At 39.7% G+C, this 13469-nt stretch overlaps 1 protein-coding gene across 2 annotated transcripts in view; it reads left to right on the plus strand.

Annotated features, from left to right (window-relative positions):
• The window catches only part of TET2 (tet methylcytosine dioxygenase 2), a 138490-nt gene extending 127566 nt beyond the window's left edge, over nt 1-10924 (plus strand). For both annotated transcript variants that reach the window (XM_032333054.1, XM_032333053.1), the window contains 3 exons: nt 812-949; nt 3704-4058; nt 6121-10924. In XM_032333054.1, coding sequence (XP_032188945.1) covers nt 812-949; nt 3704-4058; nt 6121-7589 — 1962 coding nt within the window. In that variant the 3' untranslated portion in view covers nt 7590-10924. The remainder of the gene's footprint in view (nt 1-811; nt 950-3703; nt 4059-6120) is intronic.
• The last annotated feature ends 2545 nt before the right edge of the window (nt 10925-13469 follow it).

Below are 13469 nucleotides of genomic sequence, written 5' to 3' on the forward strand. Positions count from 1 at the left end.
CTCATTTCTCATCTCTGTGCTCTTCCCTGGCTTTATTCCTTGATTTTGTAAAGTCTCATTTCTAAAGTTAAACTTCTCATCAGAGAAAAATGTAAGAAAAAAAGAGGAGAAACATCTTTTAAGTACTGAAAGAGAAAAAAAACTGTCAACCTAGAAATCTCTCCCAGTAAAAACAACTCTCAAAAGTAAAGGCAAAATCAAGTATATGAAATTCTTGGGCATAAAAATTTGACATTTGACAAAAATGTACAAGACCTGTGCACTGAAAACTACAAACTTGGTGAAATTTAAAAAGACCCAAACTGGAAAGATATACTGTGTTTATGGATCACAGGACTAAATATTTTTAAGATGTCAGTTTTCCCCAAGGCAATCAATGAATTCAGTACCTTATCTGTCAAAACGTTGCCAAGTGTTTTGAAGGAATTGACATTCTAAAATATAGAGAGAGAAATGCAAAGGATTTAGAATAGAGAATTTTCAAAAAGATCAGAATTTGATGATTTCTACTGCCTGATTTTAAGATTACTAAAGATCCATATTTACTAGTAATCAGGATAGTGATATTGGCATATACAACATACCTCCCAACACACCATTATATATCAAAAGATCAGAGTTTTGTGTCACTCCATTGTATTTCTGGATATAAAATATGCAACATTTTTTTTAAGTTCTTAATAGCCAAAAATACTAAGGAGTCTTTTTGACCTTTTCAGTGCACAGGTCTTACACTTTTTCTCAAATGTATGCCTGAGAATTTCAGATGCCTAAGTACATCCCCATTCACACACACGCTTTTATTTTTCAGATTGAATATGAACACAGAGCACCAGAGTGCCGACTGGGTCTGAAGGAAGGCCGGCCATTCTCAGGGGTCACTGCATGTTTGGACTTCTGTGCTCATGCCCACAGGGACTTACACAACATGCAGAATGGCAGCACATTGGTAAGTGTGCTGGTTAGCAGCACATCCTGTGAAATAGTGGAAAGCTGAAAGTTAGTAGCATGTGATTAGAGTAATGTATTCTCTGCAGGTGTCATTGCACAAGTGTTTTCATGAATGAGTTGCTGTTGCAAAGGTGGCCATATTTGGCATATCTAGTACTCTCATACTGGGTTGGCATATTCCTGGAAATCTGTTGACAATCACAGGAAAATCATGGAAATGTTGATGCTAACTAAACCAGTGACTGTGCATTGCCAGCTACCATTAGCTACCAAAAGTTCCTTCAAAATTCAGAGTCAGGTATCTGGTAGGTTATAATCAGTATAGTAGAAAGCCATATACAAGCCAAGGCACCAGTCCACCTTGCAGAGAGAAGTGCAAATGAAAAATACATCATCTGTGGCACAGTGACTACTGTAGAAAATTCAAAGTACAAAAGAGCCCACTATAACTACATAGTACAGTGGGTGAAGTGGATTGGGCTGTATAATTGGAGGTTTTGGTAAGTGGAGAAAATGAATATGGGCTGAGGGTAGAACAGTGTTCAACACTGATAGTTTCCATGGTGTGGCCTTGCATGGAGAGAGAGAAACCAGAGTGGAGATAAAGAATGAAAAAGTTCAAGTGAAGAAATTATAAATTAATCCACCTAGTGAGTCATCAACATGGATATATTAGTGTAGTTGAGAAAGATGACCAATGAGACTTAAGTTGAAAAATAGAATACAGAGACCAAAGTCATAGTCTAGGGTAGAAAAGAACCCAGGGAGGTGGTAAGCTATAGTGGAAGTAATTCACGGAACCTGGTATGAAGTTTTTGAGAGGCAGAAAAGGTATTGGTTTAATGGTTTAAAGCAGAGGTCAGAAAGGTTTTTTTATTAAAGGAAAGATGGTAAATATTTTAGGCTTACATAGTATCTTAGACCACATTCTTTATTTTGTTTTTTGGTTTTTTTTTTTTTAATTAAAAATGCAAAAAAAAAACCATTCAGTTCACTGGCCATGTAGAAACTGGCTCTGAGACAGTTTGGCTTGCAGACTTCTGACCCAGGAGGACCAACAAGGAGGCTTATCATCCACAATATCTAAAATCATCATTAATCATGTGTTGAACACTTGCTTACTATTAGAAGGCTAGGCTAGATTTGGGGAGAAATAAATGATAATCAGAGCCATAATAGGTCTAACCATAGCCATGTTTCACTCTAGCAAGGTGATGGAGAGAAGACAGAGATGATAAGGGTTCCACATAAAGGGGACTTTGCGTCTAATAGGTCACGGTTTTCACGAGGTAGAAAGGAAAGCAACACGAGGTAAGAAGAATGGAATAGGGACAAACGTGAGAAAAGGTGGCAGGTGCCCAAAAGATGTGGATTTGGAAGACTTTTATGTACAGGAAGTGAAAAACTCATTTTAGTCCCATCTCATGTTGAATCTGTCTTTCAAGTTAAGTCTGTTAGGCTCACATTCCTTTCAAGAGTCTCTTCCAGTAATTTTATTTTACCTGCACTTTAAATAACTATGATCACATTGTTTTCTGCATCAGTCAAAAACACGAGCTACTTTGGGAGAAGGGGGGTGGGGTTATGGACATTGGGCAGGGAATGTGCTTTGGTGAGTGCTGTGAAGTGTGCAAACCTGGCGATTCACAGACCTGTACCCCTGGGGATAAAAATATATGTTTATAATAAATAAAAAATTAAAAAAAAAAAAAAAAACACGAGCTACTAAAAGCTAATATGTTCCAGCCAACAAATAATATCTCATCAACACCAATAGGATTGTGGCTAACAAAAGAGAAAAAGTACAATTAAATTAGCAAAGCAAGAGAAGTAGACTTTTCCCCTTTTTGGAACAGCCTCTCGTATGGTATGACAGCTTAGAAGAGAAACAAGAGAGGAACGATAGTTAGTCTGTCTTAACAAGTACAGAGACGGAAGAAGAGGAAGATAGACACAGTGTCTAGTTATATATTCCCTATAGCAACTACATCTTCAATTTCACATTATTACATTATTTTTTTTAAGATTTTATTTACTTATTTGAGAGAGAATGAGAGATTGACAGCATGAGAGGGGAGAGGTGAGTGGGAGAAGCAGACTCCCCACCAAACAGGGAGCCTGATGTGGGACTTGATGCCAGGACTCCAGGATCATGACCTGAGCTGGAGGCAGTTGCTTAACCAACTGAGCCACCTAGGGGGCCCAATTTTACATTATTTAGATTTCACTTTGGTATTTTGTGGAAATTTCTTAAGCACAATGAAGGAGAGTTAAGAGTCTGGTGTGGGGGAAGATGTGAAATGTCTTTATGTACAGAAGTATGAGATTAGGTGACTGATAACTAGCAAAACAGGAAATCATTTGGTGGAAGAAACTTATAGCCTCTTCTTAAAGAGGTTTCACATCTCTTGCATTTATGTTTCAAGTGTGAAAGGTGGGAGATTGCTTCATTTTGGTTCTTCCTAGAATCAGAAATATATGTGAAGAAGAAAGTCACCATGGGCAACAGTTCCTGATAAACTCAAAAAAAGAAAAGGGGAAAAAAAAAGTTAACATGGACTGTCTTTTCCCTGTACCATTTTAATGGCACCTCCCTTAAGAACAGATAGACGTGATTCATGGTAATATGCCTGTCACTGATCTGGTCCAGGAGACCACCACCACAAATCTAAATACTGACAGGGGAAAAGTTACACACACACACTGACATTTCTTTTGGACTGAAACTGAGTACTGTCTTATTTCCCTACAGGTATGCACCCTCACTAGAGAAGACAATCGAGAAATCGGAGGAAAACCTGAGGATGAGCAGCTGCATGTTCTGCCTCTCTACAAAGTCTCTGATGTGGATGAGTTTGGGAGTGTGGAAGCTCAAGAGAAGAAGAAACAAAATGGTGCGATTCAGGTGCTGAGTTCTTTTCGGCGGAAAGTCAGGATGTTAGCGGAACCAGTCAAGACATGCCGACAAAGGAAACTAGAAGCCAAGAAAGCTGCAGCTGAAAAGCTTTCCTCTCTGGAGAACAGCGCAAATAAGAATGAAAAGGAAAAGTCAGCCTCATCTCGTACAAAACAGACTGAAAATGCAAGCCAGGCTAAACAGTTGGCAGGTAACTTTAATGTAAAGCATTGTGCATCTGTGTTATCGGAAACTTACATTAAAAATGAGTATCAGTTATTTCAGATGATTATATTCAGTCATGGTCTTAGTTTTGTACCAAAATCTCTGAAGTCCCAAGGACTAGGCTTTGCTCTTGGAGATGATAATGAGATATGGCACCCTTAACCCCAGCTTAATGGAGAAGTTTGGGTTCTGTTCTATAATAGATGGCAGTTTTATGATAGGCAGGTAATATAGTGAAATTAGGGTTAATCTAGCAGTGACAGGAGGGCAGATTAGAGGCTGAGGAGCTATGAGTTTGGAGATCGATGCAATAAACCAAGAGAAAAGCTTGAGTTTGGGTGGTAGCAATGAAGATACAGCAAAAATTATGGAAGCAAATACTCCTAAAATGATTCTCAATTCATGGATGACCAAACACTGGAACAAAGACAAAAGAAAAATTTAAGATTGATTTCAACATTTTAAGCCTAGGTAACTAAAACAGTACTATTTGTTGAAATAAGAACTTTGAAAATGGGAATTATGGTGAAGGGGCAGGAGAAGATTGTCAAAGCCCCTTGCTTTTGTCTTCAGTTAATTTCTACAAAACACCATACCATGTAATATCCATATCCACATCTTACAGATGATATTAGCCTGGCATTAACAAAAGAAAAAGGCTTATTTTTTAAGTTTAGTCTACTAGTTTGCTTAGAGCCAACTATCTTCACCAAGTCAAATTCCCCTACCAATTCATCTCAAAACCTAGAGAAACTAAGTAATTTAGAATAATAATATGCTAAAGATGCTCAACAAAAATGTGTTGATTGGCTGACTTACACTAAGAGAAGTGAGGAGAAGGGAGTTGGGGGAAATTGGAAGGGGAGGTGAACCATGAGAGACTATGGACTCTGAAAAATAATCTGAGGAGTTTGAATTGGCGGGTGGGTGGGAGGTTGGGGGAACCAGGTGGTGGGTATTAGAGAGGGCACGGATTGCATGGAGCACTGGGTGTGGTGCAAAAACAATGAATACTGTTATGCCGAAAATAAATAAAAAATAAATTAAAAAAATAATAATAAAGGCATCTCATGACAAAAAAAAAAAGAGAGAGAGAGAGAGAAGTAAATCCTGTTCACTCTTAATCTCTCCTTTAAGTGAGCTGCAAAGTATAATCAGAACTCTGCCTCCAGTCTTTTCTAACTGGTCTGTGTAATAATCATTTCAATGCTTAGGATTGCCATTACAGCTCCATTTATTTGTTCTGTTCTTATATATAGATTTTTAAGCGAGGTCATGAAACAGACATATGACAAAATTTTCACTTACAAAGCTGAAAATTACTTTAAAGTTTTATTGACAACTCTGTAGATAGGGTTTGCCAATTATAGAAGATATGCTTGGGGTATTTAAATGAATGTCATTCTTTTTCTATAGCATTGCTGAACAAATTTGTCTCCTGTAACAAATTTTATGCTACTTCCAACTATTTAACAAATGTTATTGCACACCAGGCAATGGAGAAATAAGTAAAATAAGACCTGGGCCCTTCCTTCAAGGAACTCCTTTGCACCAGCGGGAGAAGAGGACTAAAAATGCATAATTACCATACATTATGACACATTTTTCTATCTCACTGATGTCTGCAGTGGGTATTATATATGCACTAGGAGATGAGGTCAGAGCAGGCTTCCTTGAGGAAGGGGGGACTCAGGAAGGGCAGGGAGATGGGATGGAGGGAGATGGGCACTTCAGGGAGAGTGTGGTATCATCAGACGCACAGAAGCTCCAGAAAACATGGTGCTCTCAGTGAAACAGCTTGGGGATGTTTGCGACATTTTTCTTCACTTACCAAATTGTACTGTTGTAGAGATCTGCTGTTTTATCTAATGCTTTAGACAAAAAATTACACCACAGACAATGATCAGAACCCTGACTTTGCTCTTATCCTTGTTTAATGGGTATTGCATAATCTTAGCGGGGTTCTCCAATCCATTTAAGCATCCTTGCTAGCTCCTGTAAAATAATAACTGGACACATGTGTGTGCTTTCTCCTCTCCTGTCCACAGAGCTTTTGCGACTTTCAGGACCAGTCATGCAGCAGCCCCAGCAGCCCGCACCCCCGCCGCTGCAGAAGCAACCTCCACAGCCACAGAAGCAGCCACCCCAGCACCCACCCCAGCATCACCCAGTGACGAATAACCCTCAGTCAGAGCCTGTCAACTCCTACTCTTCCTCTGGATCTGCCAACCTGTACATCAGACGGCCCAATCCAGTGATCCAGGCTTACCCGAGCTCTTCACACACTTCAGATGTTTATGGGAGTGCCAGCCCTATGAACCTCTATTCCACACCATCCCAAGCTACAGGTTCATATTTGAATTCTTCTAATCCCATGAATCCCTACACCGGGCTTCTCAACCAGAATAACCAATATCCATCCTATCAATGCAATGGAAATGTATCGGTGGATAACTGCTCCCCATATCTGGGTTCTTATTCTCCACAGCCTCAACCCATGGATCTATACAGGTATCCAAATCAAGACCCTCTCTCTAAACTAAATTTACCACCCATCCATACACTTTACCAGCCGAGGTTTGGAAATAGCCAGAATTTTTCTTCTAAGTACTTGGGTTATGGAAACCAAACTATGCAGGGAGATGCCTTCAGCAGTTGTACCCTTAAAACAAATGTACACCATGTAGGGACATTTACTCCTTATTCCACTCATGAGATGGATGGCCACTTCATGGGAGCCGCCTCTAGATTACCACCCAGTGTGAGCAATCCAAACATAGACTATAAGAATGGTGAACATCCCCCATCTTCTCATATAATCCATAACTACGGTGCCGCTCCAGGCATGTTCAACAGCTCTCTCCATGCCCTGCACCTCCAAAACAAGGAAAATGACATGCTTGCCCACACAGCTAATGGGTTCTCTAAGATGCTTCCAGGTCTTAGCCATGATAGAACCGCTTCTGTCCAAGAAGGCTTACACAAGCTACAGGAGGCTGGTAACCAGGAAAAGCAGCCATCTGCCACCGAGGACAATGATGAAGTCTGGTCAGACAGTGAGCAGAGCTTTCTAGATCCTGACATTGGGGGAGTGGCTGTGGCTCCAACTCACGGGTCAATTCTCATTGAGTGTGCCAAGCGCGAGCTTCACGCCACCACCCCTTTAAAGAATCCCAATAGGAATCACCCCACCAGGATCTCACTTGTCTTTTACCAGCATAAGAGCATGAATGAGCCAAAACATGGCTTGGCGCTCTGGGAAGCCAAAATGGCTGAGAAAGCCCGAGAGAAAGAGGAAGAGTGTGAGAAGTATGGCCCGGACTATGTGCCTCAGAAAACCCACGGCAAAAAAGTGAAACGGGAGCCCACTGAGCCGCATGAACCTTCCGAGCCCACTTACCTGCGCTTTATCAAGTCCCTTGCTGAAAGGACCATGTCCGTGACCACAGACTCCACAGTAACTACATCTCCATATGCCTTCACTCGGGTCACAGGGCCTTACAACAGATACATATGATGTCACCCCTTGTGGTGGGTACCTCATTTGAAAAGACCACAACCAACCTGTCCGTAGTATAGTTCTCATGACGGGGGCAGTGGGGAAAGGATACAGGATTTATGACAAATGTGGTAGGAGGAACCTCAGCTCACCAGCAAAAGAAGAGGTCATCCTACCATAGCACTTAATTTCCACTGACTCCTAAGTGGTCGCAGATGGCATCTAGGCAAAAAGACCAAAGCATTCTATGCAAAAAGAAGGTGGGGAAGAAAGTGTTCCACAATTTACATTTTTAAACACTGGTTCTATTATTGGACGAGATGATATGTAAATGTGATTTTTTCCCCCTTAGAACTCTACACATCTGTGACCACTTTTAATAATACCAAGTTTGCATAGTCATGGAACACAAGTTAAACAAGTACTGTAGTATTACAGTGGCAGGAATTTTAAAATACCATCTGGTGCTGAATATACAATGTACTGAAATACTGGAATTACGGCTTTTTAACATGCAGTTTTTACTGTAATCTTAATATTAACTTTTATTTATCAAAATAGCTACAGGAAGCATAAATAAATAGAGAGCAAAACACTGAATTTGTTCGGATGTTCTAAGAAATGGTGCTAAGAAAATGGTGTCTTTAACAATTGAAAATTTAATGCCTTTATATCATCAAGATGCTATCAGTGTACTCCAATGCCCTTGAATAATAGGGGTACCTTTTCATTCAAGTTTTTAGCATAATTACCTATTCTTACATGAGGTTTTTTTTTTTTAATGTGGACATTTAAAGGCCTCTGGATTTTGCTCATCCAGTGAAGTCCTTGTAGGACAATAAACTTATATATGTACATATATGTATACACATATGTATATGTGCACACACGTATATGTATAAATATTTTAAATGGTGTTTTAGAAGCACTTTGTCTACCTAAGCTTTGACAACTTGAACAATGCTAAGGTACTGAGACGTTTAAAAAAAAAAAAAAGTTTACTTTCATTTTAGAATGCAAAGTTGATTTTTTTTTTTTTAAGGAAACAAGGAAAGCTTTTAAAATATTTTTGCTTTTAGCCATGCATCTGCTGATGAGCAATGTGTCCATTTTTAATTCAGCCAGTTAAATCCTCAACGGGGCTTACTGGATTCAAGGGAATACATTAATCCACAACACGTGTTTTCTGGTGCTCATCTCACATGCTATACTGTAAAACAGTTTTATAAAACATTGTATGACAAGTTCATTGCTCAAATATGTAGTTTTAGGAATTTCTCTTAACTGCAGGTAATTATTAACGACATGCTACAGATTTAACAAAGCTAGTTCACTTAAGCTGATGTTATTTTATGGATCTGTACGCTCTTCAGCAAACCGAATGGCAGTCTGCTTTTGTGTTGATAATTGTATATTGTGATGTTGTCATTTCTTAGCTGAAGTGTCCTCTTTTCCAGGAAGATTGAGCAGACTGATGCCTGCATAAGATGAATAAACAGGGTTAGTTCCATGTGAATCTGTTAATTAAAAAGAAAAAAACGGGCAGCTGGTTTGCTGTGGTGGTTTTAAATCATTAATTTGTATAAAGAAGTGGTGAAAGAGATGTATAGTAAGTAAATTAAATTGTAAACAAAACTTTTTTAACGCAATGCTTTAGTATTTTAGTACTGTAAAAAAATTTAAATATATACATATATATGTGTATATATATATATATATATATATATATATGGATTTGAAGCAGAATTCACATCATGATGGTGCTACTCAGCCTGCTACAAATATATCATAATGTGAGCTAAGAATTCATTAAAGGTTTGAGTGATGTTCCTACTTGTCATATACCTCAACACTAGTTTGGCAATAGGATATTGAACTGAGAGTGAAAGCTTAGAGCATCATGTACCATCATTTTTTTTCCAAGTCTTTTTATTATTGTTATTATTATTATTAAAAAAGCATACCTGTTTTTCAATACTTGATTTCTTAGCAAGTATAACTTGAACTTCAACCTTTTTGTTCTAAAAATTCAGGGATATTTCAGCTCATGTTCTCCTTATGCCAACATGTCACCTGTGTTTATGTAAAATTGTTGTAGGTTAATAAATATATTCTTTTTTCAGGGATTTAACCCTTTTACTTTGAATCCCTCCTATTTTACTTGTATATGTCCTGATGTAACTAAAACTAATTTTGTAAAAATCTGTTGGCTCTTTTTATTGTAAAGAAAAGCATTTTAAAAGTTTGGGGAAATCTTTTGACTGTTTCAAGCAGGAAAAAAAAAATTACATGAAAATAGAATGCACTGAGTTGATAAAGGGAAGATTGTAAGGCAGGAGTTTGGCAAGTGGCCGTTGGCTAGAGTCTCTTGACACTCTTCAGAGTTTTTGATCCCGCAGCCAATACAGTAGAGGGCCACAATGACTTCCCTCCACAGGCAGAACACATAAGGGTGTGGCGTGCAATCGACTGTACAGTTACATTTTGGTCTGAGTACATTTGTGCTTACTGACATTTCAAATAAATTCTTAAATGAGGCCTTTGAGTTTTACTGGTCAAGTCTTTATAACATGGCTTTCGATTTTTTAAAAAATCGCCCCACAGTCTTTGGCTGTGACCAATTTACAGACATTTCAGAAACGTCTGCTTTGCGTATGTCAAACCACATGATTTAAATATTTTGCATTTACCATGTATCTAACCCCAGATATTTGGCTACTACAGGCACATCTGTTGGTTTTGAGTCAGCCATCCCTCTGTGAATATTTGGTTTCTGTGTCACCCACTGTCATTTGTCAAACTGCTGGCCAACGAGCAAGAAGTGTAGTTTGGGGTTTGCTTTAGAGAGAGGGAGGGAGGGAGGAGGAGAGGAAATTGAGTGGCATATTGTAAATATCAGATCTATAATTGTAAATATCAAACCTGCCTCAGTTAGAATGAATGGAAGCAGATCTCCAATTTGCTTATATAGGAATATCAGGTTAACTATATAGCCATACTTGAAAATGCTTCTGAGTGGTGTCAACTTTACTTGAATGAATTTTTCATCTTGATTGACGCACAGTGGTGTACAGTTCACTTCTCAAGCTAGTGGTTAACTTGTGTAGGAAATTTTTGCAGTTTGACACTAAGATAATGAACTCTGTGTGCATTTTTCTGTGCTTTTTTTAAAACTTAGTTTCATTTCATTTTCATGTTTGGTTTGTCTATAAAACCTGAGGATGGTTATAAATACTGTAAGTATTGTAATGTTATGAATGCAGGTTATTTGAAAAGCGTTTATTATTATATCATTCCTGATAACGCTATGTGAGTGTTTTTAATAAAATTTATATTTATTTAATGCACTCTAAGTACTGTCTTGTTGAAGTTTCTGTTTACTGCCTGAACCACTGCTACTTCAATGAGGCCAAAGAGAATGAAAAGAAATTGCTTTTTAAAGATACTTTTTAGATGGTTATTTGTTAAACTGTACCTAAAGTAGTATCTGGATAACTAAAGCCAAAGTTTATCTCTAGTGGAATAGCCTATATACATTCAACTTTTTTCCCCCCAGCCCACTTTAGCTTGTGCACTCTGTGTGTGTGTAGCCAGTACTAGGGATGGGCAACAGCACTTCTAACGACCTTAAACGGTTGTCTCTTCTGGTGTGTGGCCTGTGAAGGCTTCTCGAGATGCAGCAGGTTCACGGAGCTGAGCTCACAATGGCTTCGATCTGAGACCAGCCCAGTTCTCAGACTCCTCTCCCTCTTCACATCCACTCTTCCCAAGGAAGATTCGTCTTCCTATGTATCTGAAAGGCAGGCGGTGTTAGGCAAGCAGAGTGGGGAGAGGTGGCCCAGGAGGCACCAGACAAACGTGCCAGTCCTCATCCCTAACACGTGGCTTCCGGGAGCCGCAAGTTGGATTGTCCTCCTCTCCTCCCCTTGGTCAGCCCTCACGCAGCACCAGTGTGTTTCCCACCATCAGTGGGAAACACTTTTTAGAAACATGAGCTACTAAACACTGATGACAATTACATGAGTCTTCCTACAATTACAGGAGACTTCGAACCTAACCCCTGCCACGTCCCTGCCACCCAGAGCCACCACCACATTCCTCCCCACTCCCCGCCAGTCCTTCCTAAACTGCCAGAGAACTCAAGGGAATTCCCTTTCCCCATATTTCTATCTCTATTCAACTTGGGCCAACTTTGGGGGTTTTTTTTGTTTTGGTTTGGGGTTTTGTTTTTTTTTTTTTTGAAGATTTTATTTTTAAGGACTCTCTCCACCCAACGAGGGGCTGAAATTTACAACCCTGAGATCAAGAGTTGCTTGCTCCCTGACTAAGCCAGCCAGGAACCACCCCCTGCCCCCATGGGATTTGATTTAAATAGTTATTCCTGAGCCGGAGAAATGACTGCCCTATGATGTAACCTTTGAGTTTGACTGGTGATTCCTCCAGCATTTAGCTCAAAGCCAGGATATTAAGAGAAGAAGCAGTGGTGTTGTTAAAAAGCAGTAATCCAGTGACTGGATTTTTTTTTTTTTCATAATTTCAGTTCTCGGGGGATATTGTCAACCCTCATTTCACCATCTATCCTCTGGACAAAGCTTGAGAACCTCCCACATTTCAAATTTTGCTAGTCATTTCCCAGGGTGAGGGAAATTAGAAAATCTATGAGCTCAAAAGTTTCTCTTGCTAGGGCTCCATCCTGCCCTGGGCTGGCAGGGGCTGGTGACGCTGTAAAATGAAGGTGGAGGAAGACTTGCTGCTTTGGAGCCTGCAGGTGAACTTGAATGGGAGAGAAAGCTGGAAATAACAATGAGCCAGCACTCGTGAAGCTCTCCCTGCCCCTTGCCACCTCTGCAAATACTGTCAAGAATGAACCTCTATGGGCAGGCAGGCAGACAGGCACACAGCTGCCCTCCCCACTGTGGCGCTTCTTCCTGGCCTCAGTCTCTTCAGCTGGTTTGTCATTACCCTCTTCCCTGTTTAGGGTAATTCTAGCTTAGCTTTGACCCCTTTCTGATGCTCTGATTCTGGACTCCATCACCTGTGTGACAACTAGACTCTGCAAGGAAAGGCCTTATTTATCATGGACCTTCTCCTCAAGCTGCTGAGAATTTGAAATTGGTTTTGTTGGGCTGGAGGGCATCTGGAGTTGAGGATACAGAAAAAAAGCATGGCCAGAGGAGCATCTTTTCTTCCCACAATCAATACGAGGGGAGAGTACTTGCTGGGTGAAGACACTTGCTCACGAACCAGTCACTGGACTCACCACCTCCTTCCCCTCCTTCCCCTGGGAGCACACTCTCTAGCTGTTAAGAGTTCACAAAAGTGGCTTAGAAAAGAATTAGCTGCAATTAGAGATTGTTTCAGTGTTACCAGCACTCTTCAGTTTCAAAGAACAAAGATACTTTTGTTTCCATATATTGGCGGCCACCTGCCTACACTTCCCTCTCTTACCCAGAAATTTCTCACAAATCCTATGTTTGTCTAGTCCAACACACTCCTGAAAGGATCAGTTATTTTTCCCAGAAACACACTCAACAAATATGCTTTCTTTGGGACTTCCTTTTATACTGTTTCAAAAGGAATTTCTCTACCCAATTTGACATTTTACTCTCTAACCAATTCTTAATTCAAACTGAAATGAGATTTCTGCTTGGGTAGTAAGAATAAAATAGTTACATAAAGACACTCTATTTCTTCCTTACCCCCATAAGAATGAATCCACAGCATTTAAACCACTAATTTAAGAATTTGTGGGCATATTCACTGAGCACTTGCTTTTATTCCTTACACAGAATAGTCACATCAATAGAAATCTGGGTATTGTTGCTTGAAACTTAAGATGTCTGTGGTGCCCTAACCCTTCCCTTATGGGTAGCTTTTGATATGGCTCGAAAGAATACA

This window comes from Mustela erminea, chromosome 2, assembly GCF_009829155.1.
Source record: "Mustela erminea isolate mMusErm1 chromosome 2, mMusErm1.Pri, whole genome shotgun sequence".
In the NCBI taxonomy this organism is placed as follows: Eukaryota; Metazoa; Chordata; class Mammalia; order Carnivora; family Mustelidae; genus Mustela; species Mustela erminea.